The sequence below is a fragment of the Pecten maximus genome, chromosome 2, assembly GCF_902652985.1.
Source record: "Pecten maximus chromosome 2, xPecMax1.1, whole genome shotgun sequence".
Classification (NCBI taxonomy): Eukaryota; Metazoa; Mollusca; class Bivalvia; order Pectinida; family Pectinidae; genus Pecten; species Pecten maximus.
In genome coordinates, this window is record NC_047016.1 from 6,250,566 (window position 1) to 6,272,037 (window position 21,472).

The window sequence follows — 21,472 nt, forward strand, 5'->3', positions numbered from 1 at the left end:
TACCATCCATAACAATGTTCATCCCATCGATAACAATGTTTTTACCATCCATAACAATGTTCATCCCATCCATAACAATGTTTCTACCATCCATAACAATGTGTCTACCATCCATAACAATGTTTCTACCATCCATAACAATGTTTCTACATCCATAACAATGTTTCTACTATCCATAACAATGTTTCTACCATCCATAACAATGTTTCTACTATCCATAACAATGTTTCTACCATCCATAACAATGTTTCTACTATCCATAACAATGTTCTTACCATCCATAACAATGTTCTTACCATCCATAACAATGTTTCTACATCCATAACAATGTTTCTACTATCCATAACAATGTTTCTACCATCCATAACAATGTTTCTACCATCCATAACAATGTTCTTACCATCCATAACAATGTTTCTACCATCCATAACAATGTTTCTACTATCCATAACAATGTTTCTACCATCCATAACAATGTTTCTACCATCCATAACAATGTTTTTACCATCCATAACAATGTTTCTACCATCCATAACAATGTTCATCCCATCCATAACAATGTTTCTACCATCCATAACAATGTTCATCCAATCGAAAACAATGTTTCTACTATACATAACAATGTTTCTACCATACATAACAATGTTCTTACCATCCATAACAATGTTCTTACCATCCATAACAATGTTCTTACCATCCATAACAATGTTTCTACTATACATAACAATGTTTCTACCATCCATAACAATGTTCTTACCATCCATAACATTGTTTCTACCATCCATAGCAATGTTCATCCCATCGATAACAATGTTCTTACCATCGATAACAATGTTTCTCCCATCCATAACAATGTTTCTACCATCCATAACAATGTTTCTACTATACATAACAATGTTTCTACCATCCATAACAATGTTCTTACCATCCATAAAAAATGTTCTTTCCATCCATAACAATGTTCTTACCGCCCATAGCAATGTTCTTACCATCCATAACAATGTTTCTACTATACATAACAATGTTTCTACCATCCATAACAATGTTCTTACCACCCATAACAATTTTCTTACCATCCATAACAATGTTTCTACTATCCATAACAATGTTTCTACCATCCATTACAATGTTTCTACTATCCATAACAATGTTCTTACCATCCATAACAATGTTTCTACCATCCATAACAATGTTCATCCCATCGAAAACAATGTTTCTACTATACATAACAATGTTTCTACCATACATAACAATGTTCTTACCATCCATAACAATGTTCTTACCATCCATAACAATGTTCTTACCATCCATAACAATGTTTCTACTATACATAACAATGTTTCTACCATCCATAACAATGTTCTTACCATCCATAACATTGTTTCTACCATCCATAGCAATGTTCATCCCATCGATAACAATGTTCTTACCATCGATAACAATGTTTCTCCCATCCATAACAATGTTTCTACCATCCATAACAATGTTTCTACTATACATAACAATGTTTCTACCATCCATAACAATGTTCTTACCATCCATAAAAAATGTTCTTTCCATCCATAACAATGTTCTTACCACCCATAGCAATGTTCTTACCATCCATAACAATGTTTCTACTATACATAACAATGTTTCTACCATCCATAACAATGTTCTTACCACCCATAACAATTTTCTTACCATCCATAACAATGTTTCTACTATCCATAACAATGTTTCTACCATCCATTACAATGTTTCTACTATCCATAACAATGTTCTTACCATCCATAACAATGTTCATCCCATCCATTACAATGTTCTTACCATCCATAACAATGTTCTTACCATCCATAACAATGTTCTTACCACCCATAACAATGTTCTTACCATCCATAACAATGTTCTTACCATCCATAACAATGTTCTTACCACCCATAACAATGTTCTTACCATCCATAACAATTTTCTTACCATCCAAAACAATGTTCTTGCCATCCATAACAATGTTCTTGCCATCCATAACAATTTTCTTGACATCTATAACAATGTTTCTACCATCCATAACAATGTTTTAACCTTCCATAACAATGTTCTTACCATCCATTATATGTTTCTACCATCCATAACAATGCTCCTACCATCCATTACAATGTTCCTCCCATCCATAACAATGTTCCTCCCATCCATAGCAATGTTCTTACCATCCATAACAATGTTTCTACTATACATAACAATGTTTCTACCATCCATAACAATGTTCTTACCACCCATAACAATTTTCTTACCATCCATAACAATGTTTCTACTATCCATAACAATGTTTCTACCATCCATTACAATGTTTCTACTATCCATAACAATGTTCTTACCATCTATAACAATGTTCTTACCATCCATAACAATGTTTCTACCATCCATAACAGTGTTCTTACCATCCATAACAATGTTTCTACCATCCATAACAATGTTTCTACCATCCATAACAATGTTTCTACCATCCATAACAATGTTTCTACCATCCATAACAGTGTTCTTGCCATCCATAACTATGTTCATCCCATCCATAACAATGCTCCTACCATCGATAACAATGTTCTTACCATCCATAACAATGTTTCTACCATCCATAACAATTTTCTTACCATCCAAAACAATGTTCTTGCCATCCATAACAATGTTCTTGCCATCCATAACAATTTTCTTGACATCTATAACAATGTTTCTACCATCCATAACAATGTTTTAACCTTCCATAACAATGTTCTTACCATCCATTATATGTTTCTACCATCCATAACAATGCTCCTACCATCCATTACAATGTTCCTCCCATTCATAACAATGTTCCTCCCATCCATAACAATGTTCTTACCATCCATAACAATGTTTCTACCATCCATAACAATTTTCTTATCATCCAAAACAATGTTCTTGCCATCCATAACAATTTTCTTGCCATCCATAACAATTTTCTTGACATCTATAACAATGTTTCTACCATCCATAACAATGTTTCTACCATCCATAACAATGTTTTAACCATCCATAACAATGTTCTTACCATCCATGATAATGTTTCTACCATCCATAACAATGTTCTTACCATCCATAACAATGTTCTAAACACCCATAACAATGTTCTTACTATACATAACAATGTTCTTACCATCCATAACAATGTTCTTACCACCCATAACAATGTTCTTACCACCCATAACAATGTTCTTACCACCCATAACAATGTTCTTACCACCCATAGCAATGTTCTTACCATCCATAACAATGTTTCTACTATACATAACAATGTTTCTACCATCCATAACAATGTTCTTACCACCCATAACAATTTTCTTACCATCCATAACAATGTTTCTACTATCCATAACAATGTTTCTACCATCCATTACAATGTTTCTACCATCCATAACAATGTTCTTACCATCCATAACAATGTTTCTACCATCCATAACAGTGTTCTTACCATCCATAACAATGTTCTTACCATCCATAACAATGTTCATCCCATCCATAACAATGCTCCTACCATCGATAACAGTGTTCTTACCATCCATAACAATGTTCTTACCATCTATAACAATGTTCTTACCATCCATAACAGTGTTCTTACCATCCATAACAATGTTTCTACCATCCATAACAATGTTCTTACCATCTATAACAATGTTTCTACCATCCATAACAATGTTTCTACCATCCATAACAATGTTCTTACCATCCATAACAATGTTCATCCCATCCATAACAATGCTCCTACCATCGATAACAATGTTCTTACCATCCATAACAATGTTTCTACCATCCATAACAGTGTTTCTACCATCCATAACAATGTTCTTACCATCCATAACAATGTTTCTACCATCCATAACAATTTTCTTACCATCCAAAACAATGTTCTTGCCATCCATAACAATGTTCTTGCCATCCATAACAATTTTCTTGACATCTATAACAATGTTTCTACCATCCATAACAATGTTTTAACCTTCCATAACAATGTTCTTACCATCCATTATATGTTTCTACCATCCATAACAATGCTCCTACCATCCATTACAATGTTCCTCCCATCCATAACAATGTTCCTCCCATCCATAACAATGTTCTTACCATCCATAACAATGTTTCTACCATCCATAACAATTTTCTTATCATCCAAAACAATGTTCTTGCCATCCATAACAATTTTCTTGCCATCCATAACAATTTTCTTGACATCTATAACAATGTTTCTACCATCCATAACAATGTTTCTACCATCCATAACAATGTTTTAACCATCCATAACAATGTTCTTACCATCCATGATAATGTTTCTACCATCCATAACAATGTTCTTACCATCCATGATAATGTTTCTACCATCCCTAACAATGTTCACCCCATCCATAACAATTCTCCTACCATACATAACAATGTTTTACCATCCATAACAATGTTCCTCCCATCCATAACAATGTTCTTACCATCCATAACAATGTTTCTACCATCCATAACAATTTTCTTATCATCCAAAACAATGTTCTTGCCATCCATAACAATTTTCTTGCCATCCATAACAATTTTCTTGACATCTATAACAATGTTTCTACCATCCATAACAATGTTTCTACCATCCATAACAATGTTTTAACCATCCATAACAATGTTCTTACCATCCATGATAATGTTTCTACCATCCATAACAATGTTCTTACCATCCATGATAATGTTTCTACCATCCCTAACAATGTTCACCCCATCCATAACAATGTTTCTACCATCCATAACAATGTTTCTACCATCCATAGCAATGTTCTTACCATCCATAACAATGTTTCTACCATCCATAACAATGTTCATCCCTTCCATAACAATGCTCTTACCATCCATAACAATGTTCATCCCATCCATAACAATGTTCTTACCATCCATAACAATGTTCATCCCATCCATAACAATGCTCCTACCATCCATAACAATGTTCTTACCATTCATAACAATGTTCATCCCACCCATAACAATGTTCTTACCATCCATAACAATGTTTCTGCCATCCATAACAATTTTTCTACCATCCATAACAATGTTTCGACCATCAATAACAATGTTCTTACCATCCATAACAATGTTTCTAACATCCATAACAATGTTCATCCCATCCATAACAATGTTCTTACCATCCATAACAATGTTCTTACCATCCATAACAATGTTTTTACCATCCATAACAATGTTTCTACCATCCATAACAATGTTTCTACCATCCATAACAATGTTTCTCCCATCCATAACAATGTTTCTACCATCCATAACAATGTTCTACCATCCATAACAATGTTCTTACCATCCATAACAATGTTCTTACCATCCATAACAATGTTCTTACCATCCATAACAATGTTCTTACCATCCATAACAATGTTCTTACCATCCATAACAATGTTCTTACCATCCATAACAATGTTCTTACCATCCATAACAATGTTCTTACCATCCATAACAATGTTTCTACCATCCATAACAATGCTCTTAACATCCATAACAATGGTCTTACCATCCATAACAATGTTTCTACCATGCATAACAATGTTCATCCCATCGATAACAATGTTTCTACCATCCATAACAATGTTCTTACCATCCATAACAATGCTCCTACCATCCATAACAATGTTCTAACCATCAATAACAATGCTCCTACCATCCATAACAATGTTCTTGCCATCCATAACTATGTTCATCCCATCCATAACAATGTTCTTACCATCCATAACAATGTTCTTACCATCCATAACAATGTTTCTACCATCCATAACAATGTTCATCCCATCGATAACAATGTTTCTACCATCCATAACAATGTTCATCCCATCGATAACAATGTTTCTACCATCCATAACAATGTTCTTACCATCCATAACAATGTTTTTACCATCCATAACAATGTTCTTACCATCCATAACAATGTTCTTGCCATCCATAACTATGTTCATCCCATCTATAACAATGTTCATCCCATCCATAACAATGTTCATCCCATCCATAACAATGTTTCTACCATCCATAACAATGTTCTTACCATCCATAACACTGTTTCTACCATCCATAACAATGTTCATCCCATCCATAACAATGTTCATCCCATCCATAACAATGTTTCTACTATCCATAACAATGTTTCTACCATCCATAACAATGTTCTTACCATCCATAACACTGTTTCTACCATCCATAACAATATTTCTACCATCCATAACAATGTTCTTACCATCCATAACAATGTTCTTACCATCCATAACAATGTTTCTACCATCCATTACAATGTTTCTACCATCCATAACAATGTTCTTACCATCCATAACAATGTTTCTACCATCCATAACAATGTTTCTACTATACATAACAATGTTTCTACTATCCATAACAATGTTTCTACTATCCATAACAATTCTCCTACCATCCATAACAATGTTCTTACCATCCATAACAATGTTCTTACCATCCATAACAATGTTTCTACCATCCATAACAATGCTCCTACCATCCATAACAATGTTTCTACCATCCATAACAATGTTCTTACCATCCATAACAATGTTTCTACCATCCATAACAAAGTTCATCCCATCCATGACAGAGTTCATCCCATCCATGACAGAGTTCATCCCATCCATAACAATGTTCATCCCATCCATAACAGAGTTCATCCCAACCATAACAGAGTTGATATTTATCACTCTATGGCATTGCCACTATACGACCTTACCATTGTGTGCTTGGGCATTACCAGCTCTTAATGGCGTATGCATATCACAGTAAAGAAACGGCAAAATAAAAGAATGGAAAAAACAAATATGAACCTTCTATCGAAGAAAATTAAATTAACAAGTGTAATAGATATTATCCTCATGTGTATATGTATTTAATATTAGTTTTTCATTGCTAAATCTTGTTGCGTATTCTATTGTTCCACGCACTTTTTTAACAGAAGAAATTGGTAGGCGTTTGACAGGACTCGTGGATGATCAAGGCGGGAACATTTGAATTCTGTTAATAAATGGAGAAATTGGATTTAAAGTCACAAGTGATAACATTGAACTGCCTTCAGTTGGCATTCATGGACTTCTGAATGCCAACTGGACAGAGGCAAATTCACAAGAAGCAAGTTACTACCATCCATACCAATATTCCTGACAATGTTTCTGCTATAAATAACAACGTCCTACCATCCATAACAACGTCCTATCATCCATAACAACGTCCTACCATCCATAACAACGTCCTATCATCCATAACAACGTCCTACCATCCATAACAACGTCCTACCATCCATAACAACGTCCTACCATCTATAACAACGTCCTACCATCCATAACAACGTCCTATCATCCATAACAACGTTCTTACCATCCATAACAACGTCCTACCATCCATAACAATGTTCTTACCCTCCCAAACAATGCTCTTACCATCCATAACCGTGAAGTATTTTTATGCGTTTAAGTATTTTTTTCTCCTTTGTTGTTTTTAAAAGTGTCGTATTATGTCTTATGTACATGTTGACCGTGTGAATTTACATGTGGTGTCTGTTTACATGTTATGATGTACTAATTACCTTGATCTGTGGCTAATGTTGACCGTGTGAATTTACATGTGGTGTCTGTTTACATGTTATGATGTACTAATTATCTTGATCTGTGGCTAATGTTGACCGTGTGAATTTACATGTGGTGTCTGTTTACATGTTATGATGTACTAATTACCTTGATCTGTGGCTAATGCTGACCGTGTGAATTTAGATGGAGTACCTGATTACCCGTTCGGATGTATTAATTACCGTGATATTTGGCGATGATACTATTTAGGTAAATAACCATGTGGTGTACGTGTTATTGATTGCTCCTTACTTAACTAACGATCACATGATGTTAAACCGCTCTGGAGGTTCCTTACGGTGTCCCAATCTTACGGTCCAACAGATCCGACCGATCAGTTTGCAAGTAAAAAAAAAACGTGATAGTTTGATTCCGAAAATTCAATTTCGAGATGCCAGGGTGTTGCTATGTCGGATTGTGTTGTAAGTGAGGGGGTTTATCCTGTATCGGTGAGAGTGCTGTCTATGTGAAGTGTAACGATTACTCTATGTTGATGATTCTGAATGCAGAGGTCCGAAAGTAAGGGACCACCCACACTTATTTGGGTATCAAGGCGTATGCCGTTCGCTACCAAAGGGCGTTACCGAGGGATTTCACATTACAATGAGTGGTAGCTGTAGAATTTACGCTACATATTCTTATTCAACATTTTATTTTTACAGTCATGTCAGCTTCACAACACCAACCACTGGCACTGTGCTGATACCGTACGTATTGACTATATTATTTCATAACCAAATTGATCCCCTGACTTGCACCTTAACATTAAGCCAATTATCCAGACATTGCAGCTTTTGCTTCATATTAGGCCATAGCGATGTCTGGCAGGATCCTAAGTATTCAGAAACCAATACGTATATGGCACATTTTGGCAAATCTTTCAAGTATATTCCCCAAACATCTCTTTTCTGGAATTCTCTAACGTACTTCTTATAAACAAGCACTTGGCAGCAAACAGTTGTAAACAAACTATTATGACACCTCCCTCTCCCAGAACAAGGTCGTAAATCTGACATTTCTGTACGGTTTATCTCCCTTTAATCACTGGTATATATAACACAATACATGTAATACATTAAACTAGTACTTAGTGTGTAGATATGGTTGATATGAGGAGACGAGTACATTCATGTTGCTAAATTAGACCGAGTTCATTATGCTTGAATTTTAAAGATCGATATTTGAAATTATCTAAGCAGCGGCATGTACATCACGTGTACTCATTATCTTTAAATAGAGTGTGTATCTCCTGGCTGGATCAGATGTAAGGATCGAAAACAAACATCGGTAAAATTTGTTATTTGTTGAACTATGCCTTCTTGTCTTCATAGAAACACTGCCGCTCGATATGTGATCCCCACCACGACGATCATGAAAACCATGAGTGCTGTTGTCACACACAGGACTGTATAGATAGTAAGTCATACACGGGACTGTATAGATAGTAAGTCATACACGGGACTGTATAGATAGTCATACACGGGACTGTATAGATAGTAAGTCATACACGGGACTGTATAGATAGTACGTCATACACGGGACTGTATAGATAGTCATACACGGGACTGTATAGATAGTCATACACGGGACTGTATAGATAGTACGTCATACACGGGACTGTATAGATAGTAAGTCATACACGGGACTGTATAGATAGTACGTCATACACGGGACTGTATAGATAGTAAGTCATACACGGGACTGTATAGATAGTAAGTCATACACGGGACTGTATAGATAGTACGTCATACACGGGACTGTATAGATAGTAAGTCATACACAGGACTGTATATATAGTAAGTCATACACGGGACTGTATAGATAGTAAGTCATACACGGGACTGTATAGAGAGTAAGTCATACACGGGACTGTATATATAGTAAGTCATACACAGGACTGTATAGATAGTAAGTCATACACGGGACTGTATAGAGAGTAAGTCATACACGGGACTGTATATATAGTAAGTCATACACAGGACTGTATAGATAGTAAGTCATACACGGGACTGTATAGAGAGTAAGTCATACACGGGACTGTTTATATAGTAAGTCATACACGGGACTGTATAGAGAGTAAGTCATACACGGGACTGTATATATAGTAAGTCATACACGGGACTGTATAGATAGAACGTCATACATATGTCAGGGTAAAATTTCTTTGCCATACCTTTTTTAGCAAGTATATCTCGGTGTTGAGACCAACACCTATGTTGATTTAGACTAGCCCATATGATGAGAACCTTTGTAAATATCGATGCTTAAGCCCTATCAATAAGTACATGTATATATTTTTGTTTTAGATTTTAATCACCACCATGCACCTGTAACCATGGACCCTTTTGCAAACTTAGGTAAAATTGATTATAGACGATATCCAAAATCTGAGCCTGTTTGGTAAGCCAGAATGTTATCTTGTTTGGTAAGCCAGAATGTTATCTTGTTTGGTAAGCCAGAATGTTATCTTGTTTGGTAAGCCAGAATGTTATCTTGTTTGGTAAGCCAGAATGTTATCTTGTTTGGTAAGCCAGAATGTTATCTTGTTGGTAAGCCAGAATGTTATCTTGTTTGGTAAGCCAGAATGTTATCTTGTTGGTAAGCCAGAATGTTATCTTGTTTGGTAAGCCAGAATGTTAGTTAATTGGTAAGCCAGAATCTTAGCTTGTTTGGTAAGCCAGAATCTTAGCTTGTTGGTAAGCCAGAATGTTATCTTGTTGGTAAGCCAGAATGTTATCTTGTTTGGTAAGCCAGAATGTTATCTTGTTTGGTAAGCCAGAATGTTATCTTGTTTGGTAAGCCAGAATGTTATCTTGTTTGGTAAGCCAGAATGTTATCTTGTTGGTAAGTCAGAATGTTATCTTGTTTGGTAAGCCAGAATGTTAGTTTAATTGGTAAGCCAGAATCTTAGCTTGTTTGGTAAGCCAGAATGTTATCTTGTTTGGTAAGCCAGAATGTTATCTTGTTTGGTAAGCCAGAATGTTATCTTGTTTGGTAAGCCAGAATGTTATCTTGTTTGGTAAGCCAGAATGTTATCTTGTTTGGTAAGCCAGAATGTTATCTTGTTTGGTAAGCCAGAATGTTATCTTGTTTGGTAAGCCAGAATGTTAGTTAATTGGTAAGCCAGAATCTTAGCTTGTTTGGTAAGCCAGAATGTTATCTTGTTGGTAAGCCAGAATGTTATCTTGTTTGGTAAGCCAGAATGTTATCTTGTTGGTAAGCCAGAATGTTATCTTGTTTGGTAAGCCAGAATGTTATCTTGTTTGGTAAGCCAGAATGTTAGTTAATTGGTAAGCCAGAATCTTAGCTTGTTTGGTAAGCCAGAATGTTATCTTGTTGGTAAGCCAGAATGTTATCTTGTTTGGTAAGCCAGAATGTTAGTTAATTGGTAAGCCAGAATGTTATCTTGTTTGGTAAGCCAGAATGTTATCTTGTTGGTAAGCCAGAATGTTATCTTGTTTGGTAAGCCAGAATGTTATCTTGTTTGGTAAGCCAGAATGTTAGTTAATTGGTAAGCCAGAATCTTATCTTGTTTGGTAAGCCAGAATGTTATCTTGTTGGTAAGCCAGAATGTTATCTTGTTTGGTAAGCCAGAATGTTATCTTGTTTGGTAAGCCAGAATGTTATCTTGTTGGTAAGCCAGAATGTTAGTTAATTGGTAAGTCATAATCTTAGCCTGTTTGGTCAGCCAAAACATAACTCCGTGGATAAGTCTGAATCTTAGCCTGTTGGTAAGCCGGAATGTTAGATGGCTTGATAGTCCAGAATTTATCATGTTTGCTAAGCTAGAATGAAGTCAAAGTAGTAGTAGTTGGGCATTTTATCGATTACATTGAATGATACTAAAACTTATACAGTTACAGTCGCTAGGGAGAATGAATAGCTGTTATGACATTGCTTAAATAATCGCTATTTTTATTTTTATTTTAAAGACGAAATTGTGATGATTTGTTAGCTTGTTTTATCTATTTACTTTTTGTAAGGCGTACAGCTAGTATGCGGCGCTGATATCTGCAGTACCCCCGAGGAGCCGGTAAGTACTCATTGGTTTACTGTAGATACCCAGCTATCGGTCAACTATTTGCTACAAATTGAAAATATCTACTAATCTGCCTGCTGTCGATAAAAAAAAAATACGATATCATTTTCCTGTTCATGATCAATTTTTAAAGTAATAAGGCATACGAGGACCTCGGTAAACCTTACTCAGGTCATCACATTTACATAGTGTAAAAATCAGCTATTATTTAAAAATTATAAAATGCATTAACATTGTCTTTATATTGATAATCATCTTTCATTTTTCCCAAATGATGGAAAGCCGTCAAAACACTGATTTTATTTTCGCAAATTTCAGAAAAAGCAAAACGACAACAATATTTCACAATGTTAGGACAGGATCCCATGCATTCCATAAATACCTTGCGAAATCCTTGAAAAGATACCAACGATAATGGTAAAATTCGAGCAAAATGTACATGAGCATTGCATGAACTTCCTATGCATAAATATAAATATCCATACCAAAACCTGGAAGAATACTTTGTGTGGTAACCTTTTAATCCCGGTATGTCAGCATTGTCACCAATCTTCCAGAAACACTCGTACATCCTGCTTTCGTCCAGTAAACTCGAGGGTATATTCCTGGAATCACATACTAACTTACCCCAGACCAAAACACGACCATTAACACCAATTAACATAACGATATTGTTCGTTTGTTATTTATATAACTTGTGTTATGTTTTTCATATGCTATGTCGGTATGAGATCGTTTGTAATTTACTTGTGTTTTAATGAAGGGGCAGATTGCCTCGGAAATTTACTTGTCTGTATTGTCGTTATTGCTATATGGCCACACATATCTAGTGAACATCTGTTTGTTAGGATCCAGTACCTGTCTTGGGCCATACCGTCGTTGTTACTTATTAGACCCTATATATTTATAAATACATAAGAAAAATAAAATAAGATTTCCAACAAGGCCTTTCTGTCCTGTTCGGCTTCTTCAGGACGAATCACACCTGAAGAAGCCGAAGAATTCAAACATGTACAAATTGTATGTTGTAGATCTGACGTCACAGTCTAACGGCTTATATATAGTAATCCATATCGTACTTCCGTCATTTTATCATCAAACTTAACGCGATGTGTTAATGAACTGACCATCCATGTTGAAGATGATAGTGAATATACTTATGTATTTTTTTTCAGTTCTGCGTTTTACATCACCAAGCATTCGAGTGTGACCATGTGAGTTAGCGGACATCTTGATCCACACTGATTTAGTGGTTCTTTATCCTGCTCTTTACTTAAATACAAATGATGAAAAACGACAAATTAACCATATTTTTATTATGTAAATCCCAATCAATATGGTAATTTGAACGTTTAGAAAAATGATAAAAAATCTTTTTATATAAACATTAGGTTATATGTTGCTGTGTACCGTGATATACAAATGCATGAACTACACTAAACGTTTCCTCCCTGATATTCCTTAGCATTGCGACGAACACCATATGTGTCGACAAGAACATCTCGACCCTCACGGAAATCTCCCGGACTGTTGCTGCAAGACTCAAGCGTGCATCGACTTCGTTAATAGTAAGCATTAGACTTTGCGGGGGGGGGGGGGGGGGGGGGGGGGGGGGGGGGGGGGGGATGTGTTTCGGAAATGTAGGCGTCTTATGTTTCTTTGAGGACACTCAACATGTCAATCTAAGTCAAAGCCAGGTAAAGCTAACGTCCTTAATGTGAAAAGAACGGAACCTGTAGGTATATTACTTAGCATATAATGCGTCAAAGTTATGTACGAAATAAAGATATTAGCATCAATCATTGTGAGTCAGAAACAGAAGAGCAAAATCAGAAATGATTTTTTTTTAAAAAGCTCCCAACTCATACTCTCCATGGGATAATACCAATACTGTTACTAGGTGGTGTTCGATCCTGGAATGTGTGGGAGGATCCCTCCGTCATATAAAAGGACACTGTCATGTATCAGGTGATCTCGTTGACTAAATGATAATGACAACCAATGTTATATCATATGGCACATAGACATATCATATTGTACATGGACACATCGTATTGTACATTGAAACATTGTATTGTACATAGACATATCATATTGTACATGGACATATCGTATTGTACATGGACATATCGTATTGTACATGGAAAATATCGTATTGTACATAGACACATCGTATTGTACATTGAAACATTGTATTGTACATAGACACATCGTATTGTACATGGACATATCGTATTGTACATGGACATATCGTATTGTACATAGACATCGTATTGTACAATGACATATAGTATTGTACATGGACATATTGTATTGAACATGGACACATCGTATTATACATGGACATATTGTATTGTACCTAGACATTTGTACATGGATATATCGTATTGTACATGGACATATCTTATTGTACATGGACATATCGTATTGCACATGGACATATCGTATTGCACATGGACATATCGTATTGTACATTGACATATCGTATTGTACATGGACATATCGTATTGTACATAGACATACCGTACTGTACAATGACATATAGTATTGTACATGGACATATAGTATTGTACATTGACATATCGTATTGTACATGGACATATAGTATTGTACATGGACATATAGTATTGTACATGGACATATCGTATTGTACATGGACATATCGTATTGCACATGGACATATCGTACTGTACAATGACATATAGTATTGTACATGGACATATAGTATTGTACATGGACATATCGTATTGTACATGGACATATAGTATTGTACATGGACATATCGTATTGTACATGGACATATCGTATTGCACATGGACATATCGTATTGCACAAGGACATATAGTATTGCACATGGACATATCGTATTGTACAATGACATATATTATTGTACATGGACATATAGTATTGTACATGGGCATATCGTATTGTACATGGACATATCGTATTGTACCTAGACATTTGTACATGGATATATCGTATTGAACATGGACACATCGTATTATACATGGACATATTGTATTGTACCTAGACATTTGTACATGGATATATCGTATTGTACATGGACATATCTTATTGTACATGGACATATCGTATTGCACAAGGACATATAGTATTGCACATGGACATATCGTATTGTACAATGACATATAGTATTGTACATGGACATATAGTATTGTACATAGACATATCGTATTGTACATGGACATATCGTATTGTACAATGACATATAGTATTGTACATGGACATATCGTATTGTACAATGACATATAGTATTGTACATGGACATATCGTATTGTACATGGACATATCGTATTGTACATGGAAAATATCGTATTGTACATGGACACATCGTATTGTAAATTGAAACATAGTATTGTACATAGACATATCGTATTGTACATGGACATATATTGTACATGGACATATCGTATTGTACATAGACATATCGTATTGTACATAGACATATCGTATTGTACATGGACACATCGTATTTTACATGAACGCATCGTATTGTACATGGGCATATCGTTTGTACATGGACATATAGTATTATACATGGACATATCGTTGTGTACATGGACACATCGTATTGTACATGGACACATCGTATTATTAATGGGCATATCGTATTGTACATGGACATATCGTATTGTACATGGACATCGTATTGTACAATGACATATAGTATTGTACATAGACATGTCGTATTGTACATAGTCATATCGTATTGTACATGGACATATCGTGTTGTACAATGACATATCGTATTGTACATGGGCATATAGTATTGTACATGGACATCGTATTGTACAATGACATATAGTATTGTACATAGACATGTCGTATTGTACATAGTCATATCGTATTGTACATGGACATATAGTATTGTACATGGGCATATCGTATTGTACATGGACATATTGTATTGTACATAGACATGTCGTATTGTACATTGACATATCGTATTGTACATGGACATATCGTATTGTACATGGACATATCGTATTGTACGTAGACATGTCGTATTGTACATGGACATATCGTATTGTACATGGGCATATCGTATTGTACATGGACATATCGTATTGTACATGGACAGATCATATTGTACATGGACATATCGTATTGTACATGGAGACATCTATTGTACATGGACATATAGTATTGTACATGGACATATTGTATTGTACATAGACATAACGTATTGTACATTGACATATCGTATTGTACATGGACATATCGTATTGTACATGGACATATCGTATTATACATGGACATGTCGTATTGTAAATGGACACATCGTATTGTACATGGACATATCGTATTGTACATGGACATATCGTATTGTACATGGACATATTGCATTGTACATAGACATAACGTATTGTACATTGACATATCGTATTGTACCTAGACATTTGTACATGGACATATCGTATTGCACATGGACACATCGTATTATACATGGACATATCGTATTGTACACGGACATATTGTATTGTACATAGACATATCGTATTGTACATAGACATATCGTATTGTACATTGACATATCGTATTGTATATTGACATATCGTATTGTACATGGACATATTGCATTGTACATAGACATAACGTATTGTACATTGACATATTGTATTGTACATGGACATATCGTATTGTACATGGACACATCGTATTGTACATGGATATATCGTATTGTACATGGACATATTGTATTGTACATAGACATATCGTATTGTACATAGACATATCGTATTGTACATTGACATATCGTATTGTATATGGACATATCGTATTGTACATGGACATATTGCATTGTACATAGACATAACGTATTGTACATTGACATATCGTATTGTACCTAGACATTTGTACATGGACATATCGTATTGTTCATAGACACATCGTATTGCACATGGACACATCGTATTGTTCATAGACACATCGTATTGTGCATAGACATATCGTATTGTACATGGACATATCGTATTGTACCTAGACATTTGTACAAGGACATATCATATTGTATATGGACATATCTTATTGTACATGGACATAACTTAATGCATTCATTCTATGGTAAAGAGGCGCCTATCATGTCATTATTTTGTAATAAGATACCGCTCATGTCGTTATTTCGTAAACAGGTACCTACCATGTGGATATTTCGTAAACAGGTACACAGGTACGTACCACGTTGGGTTGTCGTAAACAGGTACCATGTATGTCGTTACTTCGTAAACAGGTACTTACAATATCGTAAATTCGTAAACAGATACCAACAATGTCGTTATTTCGTAAACAAGTACCGCTCTTTTTTTTCGTAAACAGGTATCTACCGTGTAGATATTTCGTAAACAGGTACCTACCATGTCGTTATTTCGTGAATAAATACCACACATGTCGTTATATCGTAAACAGGTACCTACCATGTTAAACTTTCCGGTGTAAAATGTCCAGATTGCCCCAACGTGCAGCATAACGACTGTCATGGAGATCCACATCACCGCTGTACTCCTCATGAACTATGTAAAGCGATCGTCGACAGTAATGGTATCGTCTCAACTCGCTGTGAAAAAGTAAGTATCGCAAACTGTAAAAAAGGTGAAAGAAAGTACAGCCCACTGTGAAAAGGTAAATACCGCCCACTGTGAAAAGGTAAATATCGCCCACTGTGAAAAGGTAAATACCGCCCACTGTGAAAAGGTAAATACCGCCCACTGTGAAAAGGTAAATACCGCCTACTGGGAAAAGGTAAATATCGCCCACTGTGAAAAGGTAAATACCGCCCACTGTGAAAAGGTAAATACCGCCCACTGTGAAAAGGTAAATACCGCCCACTGTGAAAAGGTAAATACCGCCCACTGTGAAAAGGTAAATACCGCCTACTGTGAAAAGGTAAATATCGCCCACTGTGAAAAGGTAAATATCGCCCACTGTGAAAAGGTAAATACCGCCCACTGGGAAAAGGTCAATACCGCCCACTGTGAAAAGGTAAATACCGCCCACTGTGAAAAGGTAAATACCGCCCGCTATGAACAGGTAAATACCGCCCGCTGTGAAAAGGTTAATACCGCCCACTGTGAAAATGTATGTACTGCCCACTGTAAAAAGGTAAGGAACGACATCTGTGAAAAGGTAAGTAACGACCAATGTAAAAAGTAGGATCTGCCCACGACAAAAAGGTCAGTACCGCCCACTCTGAAAAGGTAAATACTGCCCACTAAAAAAGTTAATACCGCCCACTGCGAAAAGGTAAATACCGCCAACCACGAAAAGGTAGGTACCGCCAACTGTGAAAAAGGTAAGTACCGTCCACGGCGAAAAGGTAAGTACTGCCCACTGTGAAAATGTAAGTACTGACAGCTGTAAAAAGGTAAGTACCGCCCAATGTAAAAAAGTAAGTAACGACCAAGGTGAAAAGGTAAGTAACGACCAATGTGAAAAGGTAAGTATAGCCAAATACAAAATGAAAGCACCGCTCACTCTGAAAAGGTAAGTACCGCCCAATGTAAAAAAGTAAGTAACGACTAAGGTGAAAAGGTAAGTAACGACCAATGTGAAAAGGTAAGTATAGCCCAATACAAAATGAAAGCACCGCTCACTCTGAAAAGGTAAGTACCGCCCAATTTAAAAAGGCCAGTAAAAGGTTAATACCGCGACACCCGAATGAAATGAGGCACAACTATATTACTAAACACACTCCTCTATAAATACATGTATAGCCAATTTACCGTAACTTGAGGTAGTTTTGAGGTTGTTATTGTCTGGCTTATTTAACATCTATACTCAAATGAGGTAAGGTACAGAAATTCGACTGTTCCATTCTTCCGTAATTTAGGGTAATCTGGTTTATTACCTGGCTTATTTTGGGTTCAATTTATAAAGTTACCCAATCAAAGCCCCAGAGTATTCCGCTTTCCCGGCAGACCCAGCTCATATAAAATCAATTACAGAACAGAGACTTATTTTCCATCAGCGCATTTACATAATATATGTAGATTTCTCTTAGCGTTTCTCACTTAAAGTACTATTCCTGTCTTTAAATTTATTGGTATATTTATTGTATCTACTGGGGGTTTGTATTTGTCGAAACGATTTTTACAAAACCAATCTGATTAAAACCAGCTGTTACATGGCTACGTTTACGACATACAGTACTTTGCCTGAACATCTGAAGGTGCTCCGATCAGGGTCACGTTCAAGTGACACTTCGATAAGCCAATCACATTTCCGCTGGCAGACTATGTCCAGCGCTTTGATATTCCTGCTAACGGTACGCTTAGTCATGATAGGATTCGAGAGAAATCGAATAGAACTCAGCGATTCAAAACAATATGGCAGTGCCAGCAACACCCAGGGAATCGCACGGATTTTGAAATTTGTGTATACTTTGCGGTTTTGCCTTTGTTCAATCATTGACACATGCAGATGGAACAATGTCAATCCTAACATTTTATGAAAAAAATCTGAAATTTGCCTATCGCTTCATTTAAATCTGCCATCTTTGTCGCATGTTTTGTTGCTAACCAAAATGTAACCAAAGGCTTTGGAAAGCTCATCTCGGATTGGCTTATATATAATGACCCTGATCCGAGCACCTGCAGATGTTCTGGCGTAGTATGTAATAAATAACAACTGACTTTAATCAGATTAAAGCAAAATCTTTGTTATTTTCACATGCACATTTTCTTAGTGAAAGAAACAATTTACAGAAGAATAGGGACGAAACCATATCAACACCCCTTTTCGACCATTTCTCACGGGGTTGTGCTTTAAACATGGTTTGACACAGGAAGGATAGACTTATTTATCGATCGGCAATACAGTTGTTTTAAATCTAATGTGTACTGCATATCATATCTACTATATTCATATCTTGGTATTTTCAGAAAGTCGATTGTCTACGAGAGCAAATGGGTAACGTTTTCACCTCTTCCGACAGGAAACAGGTCTGCTGTGATACACAGACTTGTTTAAACCAAGCACACAACGCCAGTAAGTAGTCTGAAAACACCGACATGTTTAAACATTGTGACAAATACTAAATTATCTGGAAATACAGACATGTTTAACATTTCGACAAACAGTAAATTATCTGGAAACACAGACATATTCAAACACTACGACAAACAGTAAAATATCAGGAAACACAGACATGTTCAAACACTGTGACAAACTGTAAATTATCAGGAAACACCGACATGTTTGAGCACTTCACAAAACGCGAGTTAGTATTCCGTATCAAGTTGGTTTGTTATTTTAAAATGTTAAATGTATTAGAAATTGAAATTTTATGGACGACACTTAGGTGAATCCCTTGCTAGCCTATAAGGAAGACGGTTACCTACCTATTATCTACCTTTTAGATAACATCTCTGAAATGTAGATAACTTAACAAATAGCAACAAACAAGTCATTAAGTCTATTTGAAATTTCATATCACAACATAAATAGACATAAAGAGAACACGTCGTGTTTAAAGAAATATAATTTATTCTTGATACTATCATCTTTTATCAATTTCCGTTCTCAGTGAGCGCAACTACCACTGCCGCCCCTACGAGTGCAGCCACGCCCGCATCATCGCCCGCAGCATCGCTCACTACGAACATGCCCACAACTACGGCCACGCCATTCTACTGTCCAGTCTGCACGGACGCATTCAATGGGAATTGTTCACAGAATGCAATATGTGCGCCGAATGAGGGCTGCATGTTACTCGTTAATGCAGGCAAGCTACAGACTGGATGTATAGAGGTAATTATTTTTATATCTACAAGGAAGAGACATTTCTCCAATATTATAACAAGATATCTTTTTTTACCTTTGAAGGCGACTTGATCGAGATAGGTGATTTGATATTTACATTGTATAAAGAAGGTGATGACACCGCCTGAAACTGGAAAGATTCTTACTGTTCCTTACTAATACGTTTTGGTTCACGATGCATCTATGTTATTAGGACCGAAACTGATATTTCATATAATGTTTTTATTGTGAAATTTATGTTTACATAAGGACAGATATTCATTGCGAAGATAATAAAACATAGAAATTTGACACGATATTTTTATGAGATGCAATATTCGCATACGTCTGTACGCGTCGGTGTTAAACATGATCAACCATGGCAGACAACGATCTTTTACAGGCTACCCTTTACAAAGCCGACAAATAGATTAATCGTTTAATACAGATGTAAATGCGATATCATGAATTAGATTTGTACTCTCTCCTTCATTAGATCTATGTTGCTTCATTCAAACTATAAAGCGGAAACATGAATTGTCGTACTGTTGCGTTTTACATCTGTAATAAAATCCTTTTTAATTTAGAAAAAAATTGAAGATATTAAATTAATAACTGATTAATATTAACATGATATCATATATTAATGATAACAAGAAATACTACTTAAAATCCTACTCATACGAGGTCTGTGAGCCTTATATTGAAGGAGGTACTCATGGATGTTCTTTTTAAGTCCTACTATTTTCTGACCAGATGTATATAGGGTCGTGTACCCAAGGACTGGGCGCATTTGGTTAGATTGTATCGACGAAGTAGTACTCTAAAGACAAGCGGCTATTCCAAAATGAACAAAATCGGTTAGAGGTAGGGCTTGGATGAAAGAGTATGTCATTGACATGGCTGCCATTCACGGTTGTGGCTTTAAATTGATTGAGCATCCACCTTTTTCATCGGATCTCGCTTCATCAGACTTTCATCTATTTCACTTTAACCCTAACCCTAACATGCAGTGGATGACTTTCTGAACAGC

General features: G+C 35.8%; 1 protein-coding gene across 1 annotated transcript in view; it reads left to right on the top strand.

Moving 5' to 3' along the window:
* Window positions 1-21,472, top strand: part of LOC117315150 — a 44,774-nt gene that overhangs the window by 15,327 nt on the left and 7,975 nt on the right. The window contains exons 3-11 of the mRNA XM_033869298.1: window positions 8,306-8,350; window positions 8,975-9,059; window positions 9,950-10,000; window positions 11,627-11,676; window positions 12,858-12,896; window positions 13,148-13,250; window positions 17,110-17,267; window positions 19,581-19,686; window positions 20,225-20,448. Coding sequence (XP_033725189.1) covers window positions 8,306-8,350; window positions 8,975-9,059; window positions 9,950-10,000; window positions 11,627-11,676; window positions 12,858-12,896; window positions 13,148-13,250; window positions 17,110-17,267; window positions 19,581-19,686; window positions 20,225-20,448 — 861 coding nt within the window. The remainder of the gene's footprint in view (window positions 1-8,305; window positions 8,351-8,974; window positions 9,060-9,949; window positions 10,001-11,626; window positions 11,677-12,857; window positions 12,897-13,147; window positions 13,251-17,109; window positions 17,268-19,580; window positions 19,687-20,224; window positions 20,449-21,472) is intronic.